The following is an 11150-nucleotide window of genomic DNA, read 5'->3' as shown; positions in this document are numbered from 1 at the left end:
TTTTTCAAAGTAAGATTTTTAACTCGGTCAGTGTTTGGCATTATAATTATTAAAATGCCTTCACAGTAGCTGATGGATAAATGCACTGATCAGTGTGAAGCTAAGATACACCGAGCAGATTTTCTAGTTGGGGAAGCCAGTGGGACATTATAGTTGACTTCAGTAAGCCAAGCATGTATACAGGAAAAAAATTGTTAGTATGCATGGTCATGATATGATTCAAGTCACCCAGCATGGAACTTCACATATGCATGTATTGTTGTAAGATTAGGATTGTGACTTCTGCCAACTTTCCCAAGTTGGACAGTCTGTTGGTATTAGCTGATTTTAGATTAGCGCTGTTTAAAATCTGACTCTTGATAATCATGAACTGGCTTCATTCTTACAATATAGCTTCCTTATCCCAGCAGCACACTTATAAAGCTGTGGAATTTGGTTCCATGAGCATAGTGCTAGAATAAGAGACCTGTCTTTATCAGTGTGTTCACCAGAAGCTGGATCATAGACGCATGTCATTTGGAAGTGAAATTGAAATATAAATAATGTAACAGATTGTTGCAATATCTGGTTAGGAATCAGATAAGAAATGATAATTACAATTTAGCCAAAATTAGCTTTCTGTGGTAGCATAAATTGAGCCTCCTAATATCTGCAGGGGCATCATAGCTGGTAAGAAAAAGAATAGCTGGTAACTAACTTCTGTTGATAACATCAAAGCATGCACTGATAAGAAACCTCGTAGTCAAGCACACCGTACAAATTGACATCAGCTCTACATTTTAATGACACGCCACCTGGTTATCTGCAAACAGCACCAACAGCAAAGCTTATAATTGAACCAGAATGGCAAAATTGCTACAGCAGAGAGAAGGCCATTGACCTGTCACACTTGTGCTGGTTTTTCAAAGGAACCATCCATTTCGTACCACTCCCCAGTCTTCGTCCCTTAGGCCTGCACATTCCTCCTTGTCAGATAATAGTCCTGCACATTCCTCCTTGTCAGTTGAATCTGCCTCCATCACATTCTCGGGCAGTGCCTTCCAGATCCTAAGAAGTCACAGTGAGAAAACATCATCTTCGCATCATCATTACTTCTTTGCCAATTATGTTAAATTTGTGCCCTCTTGTTCTCTATTCTCCCACCAGTTGGGATGACTTTTCCCTATCTGCCCAGACTACTCATGATTTTGAATATTCTGTCAAATCTCTCCTTATTCTTCTCCAAGGAAAACCTTCTCCTATTTAACTGAAGACCTTCTGCTCCCATTCTCATGTATCCTTTCTGGACACATTCTGATACTTTTTCATCCTTTCCAAAGTGTGGTGCTCAGAACTGGACACAATGCTCCACCAATCCTAAATAGTGAAGTCCCAGGTTTCAACCTTCCATGGAAAATCTGGAGACCTATTAACGACTTAAGATGGACCAGGGATGATGTGGCAGATTTCTCCACGTGAGGAACAGCTCAATTTGTCACTGTGGCCACAAACGAAGCAATCACACTTACGCTGAACTTCTGTTCTGATAGATCCATTTCTGGTGGCGTTGTAACTATGCCTCAGTTAAAACTTCATCTGGTCCACTTATCTAAGGAAAAATATATTGGTTTTGGTAGCGGTCCAGAGGAGGTTAATTAGTTTGATTCTGGGTTTACAGGGACTTTCTTATGAAGCGAGGTTAAATAGATTGGGCTTGTTTAGAAGGGTGAGAGGTGACCTCATTGAACCATGCAAGACTCTTAGGGGATTTGACAGATTTGATGCTGAAAGGGCATAATTCCTTCGTCAGGGATTGCCCATTTAAGAGGAGGTAAGTAGGATTTTTTTCTGAAGGTAACCAGTCTATGGATTTCTCTATCATAGAGAGCTGTCAAGACTGTCACTCCGTATAGAAGTCAAATGGTTAGAGGGATAAGGCAGAAAAGTGGAGTTAAGGATTATTAGATCAGTCATGAATCATTGAATGGCAGAGCAGAATTGATGGGCCTTATGGCCTACTTCTGTTCGGATATCTGATGATGTTAAGTTCTGGGGCTGCCAGGTTTGTGACAGGTTACTGGCTAATCTGAATGGCAACATCTCAGACAGGCAGAATTTCCAGATGCTGAGAGGCAGATATCCCACTTTTACCTTGCTGGCTGGAATATCTTTTGGCTTCTGTGTGGTTTTCATCCTTTGGAAACTGACCAACATTTTATTCTGGGAATGGTTAGACTGTGAAACTCATGAAATGGTGTTTTATATTGTCTGATGAAGTATAGTTTTATAATTCTTAACTTATTTCTTCTCACTGATTATAAAATTGAAAGAATCAATTAAATATTATCTACATTGATGCTACTTTGATAATTACAGAGAGTATAATAAGCTTAATACATTTAAAGTACTAATTTTGACTGTATTTTAACAGTGTGTCACATAAAACCAAAAATGTAAAGCCCTGAAGAACAATGCTTTAGCATTTTGATATCTGCTGTGTCCATGTTCACACTGCTGAATCTGTACCTCTGTCATAGGGACAGTTTGTAAATGAGTACGTGGGTGAGGTGATAGATGAAGAGGAATGTTATGCTCGAATAAAATACGCACAGGAACATGACATCACCAACTTCTACATGCTTACTCTTGACAAGGTAATTTGAAAAAGCTAAAAACGGTCTCTGGAACTAAAAATAGAATTCTCATTAACGTGAGTAAATCCAACACCATCACTGATCTATAATCAGCTGGTCCTCAAAATGAAGACATATGATCATTGTCAATCAGCAATTAAGATGAGTGACAATTGATGAGTGGTCTTCGGAATCAGTGTTTGAATGCACCCTGCACTGCTTGAATTGAAAGCTCTTCTGGCTGATGAGGGTTGCTTTCAAGTGAAATTGGGAAGTCATACTAGAGTTCTGGCAATAGCCCGTAATACAAAATTGCTTCTTACTCACAGCTAATTAATAATCTCAGAGACTGTAAGATGGCATATAATTGCTATGTCTGATCTGTATGTGCTTGGTACCATACTAAGAAGATCTTCTGTGTCTTAAATGAAAAGTGTTCTGTTTTCTCCAGCGCAGATATCCCACATCTCACTGACACCAAAAACTTGCAAAATAATTTAGAGCAATGGTGCTTTACATCTTTAGAACTGGCATACACTTTTGTTCTGCCTATATTGAACATTAGGCACATTCTACAGAGGGAGCGAGTAAACATAACTTGGTGACTTGCCAGCTGTTATTTCTGTGTCTTTCAGTGCCTCATTTTACATATATTTGCCTGAATGCTTTCTGTTTTATCTGTAAGCATCTCAACCAATAAAGGTTATTAGTGTAAAATTTTCATTTATCAAATGATAAATCATGAAAAGATGGATAAACTTCTGAAGTATCATTTCAACTTCAATATAAATTTATAATGCTCTATTTAATAAGCTTATTTGAGAGAAAATCTTTATTTGAATCTGAAATAAATTTGGGTACATCTAGCTCTGTGTTATTGTGTTGTCGTAAATGTTCAGCTATTACTAGGATTTTCTGATGCTGTGTAATTACAAAGTATAGCTATCCTCTGTTTAGTACAACTGATGTCTCCCTAAACAAAACCACAGTTTATATTAAAACATGCTAAACAAAATCACTTCCCAAAATATGTTGGTTGCCTCGAATGTCCGTAGCCAAAGATTCTCTTACTAACTTTGTAATTATTAATAACTGAAGAATCACACTGCCATTTTCTCACTGCCTGTGCACTTCAGAGCTGCAGTGTAACCAGCTCCCTAAACATACTAGTCATGTAGACTGCCTCATGGATGCATATCAGTGACTTGAGATGCCTCACAAATTCCAAAACATAGAGTTTAAGCTTATAAAATCTGTGTCATTCCTGACTGTGTCCATCTGGGACACATGGTGTTTCCATGACTTCACACATCTGCAAGATGTACAGGGTGTGCTGGCCTGCTATCCTGTAACTTTCAAAATTATTTATTCCAATTAGAATAGTGGAAAAACTTACCTGCGTTCACCAGTCAGCTTTCTCCCCCATATTGAAGTATAAGCCAACTACAGGGGCAGCTCCCAGTGCAGATTCCACTTTTACACTGGTTTCAGTCTCATGGGCCAATCCCTTCTCTAGGTGATGCTGAATACTTGTCTCAGGATCCTTACCTTGACTGTTCCGCTTCAGGATTCACAACCTGCCTACATCCCTCCCTGATCTTCCTGCTTTCCACCTTTCTGGTGCTCCCTGAACCTCTCTCCTTACCCTCGGTTTTCTGCTTCACTGTCTGATCCACCTATTCACAGTTGCCCTCTCCATCTCTCTTTTTATCCTATCCCAAAGTCTTGGAGTGAGCAATGGTTTGGGAAAGGGAAGAAATGAGCAACAGTGCTTTTGATTGGGAGGTGTGGAGTAGGTGGCAAGATATGACAAGCAGGTGGGTTAAGGAGTAAAACTGAGTTGGGGCATTAGGAAAGGAAGTGGCAAACAGGAAGGTCGAGAGAGATACAGTGAGCAGGAGAGTCAGAGAGGGAATCACTGAGATGAAGAGGTAGTGAACCATAGTGTTGGGGTGAGAAGCAGAGAGGCAACAACTAAGAGGGTTAAGGAAGGATGTGACAAAAAGGTAGTTCAGAAACCAGAAAGCGCATGCTGAAACAAAATAAATGGACACAGTCTTCTTCAGGGAACACCTCGAATTTGCAAATGTTCCAAAACATTTGCTAATAGAATGCAGCGTAAAGCATATACCTGTACTCTTAATTAGTAGTCTCATTATGTAAAAATTTTCAAAATATTAGAAACCACCATTCATTCTTGGACTTCTACAAAATCCTTCATGTCTCAATGTTTTATTTTCCTGAGATAAGTTCTTTGCTGTTGCATGTATTTTTATCTGCTGTGTTATGCTTTTGCAAAATACTTCACACAATGACACTGAATTTCTAAACTCTATAAAGCATATGAAAGTTTTTAACTGTAAAATTTCGTATCAACAGGACCGGATTATTGATGCAGGCCCAAAAGGAAATTATTCACGCTTCATGAATCACAGCTGTAAGCCAAACTGTGAGACACAGAAATGGACAGTGAATGGAGATACTCGAGTTGGACTATTTGCTTTATGCGATATTGCTGTTGGTAAGGAATAGAGTCATAGAGATGTACACCACGGAAACAGCTCCTTCAGTCCAACTTGTCCTTGTCAACCAGATGTCCTAAACTAATCTAATCCTATTTGCCAGCACTTGGGCCATACCCTTCTAAATCCTTTCTACTCATATTCCCATCAAGATGCCTTTAAAATGTTGTAATTGTACCAGCTTCCACCACTTCCTCTGGCAGTTCGTTCCATACACGCACCACCTTCTGCATGGAAATGTTGTGCCTTAGATCCCTATTAGATTTTTCCCCCTCACCCTAAATCAATGCCCTCTAGTTTTTGACTCCTCCAACCCAGGGAAATAAATCTCTGAGGTCATCCCTCAGCCTCTGACACTCCAGGGAAAACAGCCCCAGCCTATTCAGCCTCTCCCTGTAGCTTAAACCCTCCAACTCTAGCAACATCCTTGGAAATCTTTGCTGAGCCCTTTTAGTTTCACTACATCCTTGCAGTAGGAGAGAAACCAGAAATACATGCAGTATTCCAAAAGTGGCCTAACCAATGTCCCGTACAGCTGCAACATGACCTCCCAACTCCTATATTCAATACTCTGACCAGTAAAGGCAAGCGTACCAAACGCCTATCCTATCTACCTGTGACTCCAGTTTCAAGAAACTATGAACCTGTACTCCAAGGTCACTTTTAGTTTGATGTTAGAACTTAAAATATATACCAATGTGGGATCATCATGTGGTAGCATTTGAGTAGATGTTAAATGATGTAAAGTCTGAAACCAGTGTAATCATTTGTTGAAGCAGAATGGAAAGATTGATATATTGTTGATGTGGGTAGATTTCCAAAACTAAATGGATGAACAATGGAGAGGTTTAGAAAGTTGGGTGAGCAGACCTTTGGTTTACACCTTGCTCTAATTGTTACAGTGTGCCATTTGAATCATTTTCAAGGATTGGTACCATTTCTAGGTCCAATCCTGCTCATTGATGTTGTAATTAGCAGACTGTCCCTGCATTTGTCATTCGTGTCTAATTAAACAGTGAGTTGAGCTGACAGGTGAGCCAGTCATAGAGATGTACAGCATAGAAACAGACCCTGTGAGGGAGGTCAGCAGCTTTCCCTGTGGCTTCAATAAGACTGAATGTATTGTGCCTGGGGGTGCAAAAGAGGAGTTCTGTATTGAGACCATGATGAGGAGGGAGGTGTCAGAATGATTTTCTTAAGCCAAAGCATTCTGTGGCTGAAGGCTGCTTAAAAGACTACAAATGTAAGACCTCCACCTACTTTAATTGCAGCTTTTGCCATTTGTCCCAATTAATCACTGATCATATCTACAGCTAAAGCCAATGGGTCCTCCTGCAGTGCATAGCTTCTTGTGAGCTAGTGAGCCATGCACATTGATGGGTTCCAGTCAACTTTGGTAAAATTGTAATGACGCACAAAAATTCAACTTTACTGCCAAATCAACTCTATTAACTGCCACATTCTGATGGGTTGCCATTCTTGCCTCAAGGTATAGCATGAGGAGACAGTAGCATGTCAGAGAGCCAGCCTAATGCTTTACATACAAACAAGGCGCAGGAGTAAGCCATTCTGCCATTTGAGCCTTCCTCACCATTCAGTTAAAACAGAGCTGATCAGATGTAACCTCAAATCCTACCCATGATAACTTTTCTCCCACTTGTTCAACAAAGATCCATCTACCTTTATCTTAAAAATATTCAAAGATTCTCCTTCGACCAAATTTCAGGAAGATAGTTTCAAACGCCTGCGATCTCTGGGACAAAATATTCACCTAATCTTTGTTTTAATTGGTCAATGCTAATTTTAAACTGTGACCCTAGTTCTCAATACTCCCATAAGAGGAAACATTCATATCTACCCTGTTAAAACCCCTCAGGATCTTATATGTTTCAGTGATGTTGCCTCTTACTCTTCAAAACTCCATCCTCGCCTGTCAACCTGTCCTTATAAAACAACTCACTCATTCTAGGTGTTAGTCTCAAAAACCTTCTCTGAATTGGTTCCAATGGATTTACACCCTTCTTTAAATAAAATAACTAAAACTTTGAATGGTTCTTAAAATATGATCTCACCAGTGGCATAATCTTCCGACTTCAGTATTCTGTTCCCTTCATGATAAATGATAACATTCTAATATTTCTTAAGTATTTGATGTACCCAAATATTAACATCTTGTGATATGCAGAAATATACCCAAATCATTCTTCTTCTCAAACTTTACAGTTGCACACCATTTAAATAATATGCTTCTTTTTCATTTTCCTCCCAATGTGGATAATTTTCCCAGGGTCTATTCCATTTGCCAGATCTTTACCCACTCACTTGATTTATCTGTGCCCCCCCGCAGCATCCATGTGTCTTATTCACAACTTACTCTTACCTATCTTTTTATCATCAGTAAGTTTGCTAAATGTACCTTCCGTACCTTCATTCAAGTAATTTAAATAAACTCCATTTCCAAATTTCACAATGGTAACCATATCCCTGACTCCTGCCCAACCTCCAAAGCTGTTCCACAAAGTTGATAAAATTCTAGCCAAAGGCACCAAAAATGGTCTTTTGTATCTTGCAATTTAATACACAACCAAGTAAACCAATTCATTGGGCAATTGTCCATCAAACATAAAAATCAAAAGAATTATGGATGCTGTAAATTAAAAGATTGCTGGAAAAGCTCAGCAAGTCTGGCAGCATGTGTGGAGAGAAATCAGTTAACGTTTTGGGTTGAGAAGGGTCACTCGACCAGAAATGTTACGCAACCTTTATGTAATAAACTGGGGAGTTTGGAAAAATACCGATCTCAATTTGATCTTCCTGAACGTATGTATCCCAGCATCATTCACTCTGTCATAGTTAAGAATCTGAATGCAAAGTTAGCAACAAAATTAGATCTTGATAACAAATCAACCAACTTAATTGGAAGATCTAATGAACCGTGCATATATACATGGCTTTTGAACTGTATTTTTCCATTTTTCTCTGTGTAGTTTACCAATATTGATCTAGGTAGCTTAGGAACAATCAGTTTATGTTGAATTTCCATAGAGAAATTTAAAATTTCATTCTAATAATAACATAAAGGAGCATTGGCTTTAAAATTGACTTTGAATCCTATATAGAAACAGAGCAATACATTAATATAGTACATCATTTATTATGTACTATAAACCTAGGCATGAGGAAATTGGAACTAGGAGGATACGGTCTCCCTTTTATGAAGAAAATTGATTTTTTTTTTCTATGAGAGCCATGTGAAGAGACAGATAGAAAAGTGGAGTGGAGAACAAAACCAGATCAGTCATGATGTATTTGAATGGTGGAGCAAGTTCAAAGGTTTAAGTGGCCTTCTGCTCCTGTTAAGTCATATTTTTAAAAAGTAGCATATAATATAATTGCATATTAAATTCAGTAATTGTTTAGGGTGTATCTGATGACCAATTTTAAAAAGGCAATGTTTAGAAACTAAGGAAAGCAAAGATGTGAAGTGTGCAAGTAAACTTAGGTGAGGGTGTCTTGGGTTTCCAGCACAGAGCTTTAAGTAACAGAAATGTATATTGGAAATTCGGGTACACCTGATTTCCTCCCCCATTGCTTCAACAGGATTCAATAATTGGGGGTGAACCATACTCCTGTGATATGTATTTATTTACATAAACTCATCAGAAAGCAGTAAACACAAGAATGTAACCTCATTTACTTTAATTGTCTGCCTGAAACTTCCTTTGTGACATTTAGGAATTCATTAAGTACGGTTTTGATGTGATTATTGACTATATCACAAGAAGGTGAAATGCAAATCTAATCACATTGATACTTTTGCAGGGTCCGAACTAACATTTAATTACCACCTGGAATGCTTGGGCACTGGAAAAACGATCTGTAAATGTGGGGCCCCAAACTGCAGTGGCTATCTAGGAGTACCACCTAAGGTAGGAAATATCTTTCCTCATTCTAATATAGCCACAAAGATGCATCAGATTTTAAACTGCTTTAACATAGGCTTGATTGTTCATTTATTTATTTTTCATTTTGAGAATCTGCAGTTTACAACGCTATAGTCAGAAAATTGGTCTTAATTAACATAAACATTAATTTATTTGAGAATTTATTAGACTTTTATAAACTAAATAAAAGTATTATGCAAAATATTACACAGGTACAAAGCACAATAAAGAGTATAAACATTTTCCTCTTCATTGTAATAAAGAAGGATTTGCACTAGTTGATGAAGTGCTGTAGGTCACTGCATATAAGTCAACGTGATGTGTAAGCCAGCCTCATTTTCTGATGCCAAAAATCATGTAGAGGCCTATATTCAACAGTTTCTGCCAGGTAGTCCTATACTTGTGTTAGGAATCTCCTCAATTTTTCATCTCAGAAATGGATGTTTTACCCATCCTACAAGTTGTCACATGAGATTAAGCAGGTGATACAGCCTGTTTTGTTGAGAAGATGCTCTGGAGACATGTCCACACAGTGCAAAACATGCATGGCAAACAATGACTAGAAATGGAACCTGATGCAAGAAGAATGGAGTGCAAAGCTGGTTTCAAACCAAAGTTCCATAACATTAGCTAACTTGCCAAATATCTGCTGCAGCAGTCTGCTGTTGTTCGTGAAAACTGATGTAAATATGAAAGAAGGAAGAATCAGCCCTGAAGCTACTTGTGCCATAAGAACAGGGACTGGTTTGATTTGGAGAAGCATCTTTTTGAAATGCGTCCTGTAAAATTATGAATGGTTACATTGTCTTCAGAAATGAAGTATGTACTACATCAAACCCTGAATCACAATGTCAAAACTTAACACTTTCCACTGGCATGTTATCTAATAGCAGCAAAATCAAATTCAGCCTCATTAGCAATATGGATCAAAATCAACAGCTAAGGTAATTTTCAAATGTAAAACCATACCAAAAATTCAAGGAACCTTTGTGGATGTCCATGACAATGGGTTGGATAGATAAGGATGGAGAGAAATTGTGGATCAGTCATGTATGGACTATATGTCCTGGTGGCCTACATAAAAATGCAGCCTATTAGTGTGGGTTGTATTTAGATTCTATTTAACCAATTAAATCAGGAGGCCCCCTTGGCGGGGAAAAGCATACTAATTATCTACTGGAGGGTCTTTGAACGTGTGCCTCGACAAGCCTTTTGAAGAACATATTTGTATATAATGGACAGAGGGGGAAAAAACCTTTGAAAGAGTGAAAATATACGTCTCACTTGATGTTTTGAGTGGTTTTGCCATAAAACCTTGGGATGCTATTAATACACAATCTACTGTCAGTTCAAAAAAATGCAGAATATCCAATTTAATGGACATAGTGGAAAATAAATAATTGTGGAGGGATGGTTCTGAAATCAAATGTGTTAAGTGGGATCTTTGATGATGATGCCGTAACCATAGTGACTCAGAATGAATGCATTGAACTCTTAGATGCCAAAGACAGTACATTTGACAGTTTTTGTTATAGTTAGACCTATCCTTACGGAATTGATTTATTCGTTATTATGGGTCAATTTAATTTGAATTACTGGGTTTTGTTTTTTATTGCATTTCAAAATGGCAGCTACCTACAACAATGGTTCATACTTGATGTGTGAGTCAACCTCTGTTTTTGGAAGGATTTCAAGGTTGGCATTTATACTGTCATCCATGGCACTTAGGTGTAGTCACTGCCCTTTTATAGGGAAAGGCTGCATTTGTTATTATCAGTAAGGGTTGCACTCACCATTCATATAGTCACAGCATATGTGATATAATTGCAAGTGATGCTGCATATACTTTCTTTCATCCAACTATCTGTAACATTAGGCTACAGAAATATATTTTAACATTTTTTGCAAATGTTTCTTGTCAGTCCAAATCCTGGGATCGCAATTTGTTTGCTGACTAATTCCCAACGCATTGCCATTCCACTCACTAATCCCCTAATGTCTTAATCCTGAACCCTTAACAACACGATATAGAGCGCCGCCCGCCCCCCCCCCCCCCCCCCCAAACACATCTT

The 11150-nt window shown here is 38.3% G+C and overlaps 1 protein-coding gene across 1 annotated transcript in view; it reads left to right on the top strand.

Moving 5' to 3' along the window:
- Window positions 1–11150, top strand: part of LOC122556864 (histone-lysine N-methyltransferase NSD2-like) — a 278778-nt gene that overhangs the window by 203762 nt on the left and 63866 nt on the right. The window contains exons 19-21 of the mRNA XM_043704119.1: window positions 2517–2633; window positions 4992–5133; window positions 8957–9063. Of these exons, the coding sequence (XP_043560054.1) occupies window positions 2517–2633; window positions 4992–5133; window positions 8957–9063 (366 nt within the window). The remainder of the gene's footprint in view (window positions 1–2516; window positions 2634–4991; window positions 5134–8956; window positions 9064–11150) is intronic.

This window comes from Chiloscyllium plagiosum, chromosome 14 (assembly GCF_004010195.1).
Source record: "Chiloscyllium plagiosum isolate BGI_BamShark_2017 chromosome 14, ASM401019v2, whole genome shotgun sequence".
Classification (NCBI taxonomy): domain Eukaryota; kingdom Metazoa; phylum Chordata; class Chondrichthyes; order Orectolobiformes; family Hemiscylliidae; genus Chiloscyllium; species Chiloscyllium plagiosum.
Note: the sequence above shows the minus strand (reverse complement) of the source record. Positions and strands in the feature narration are given on the sequence as shown.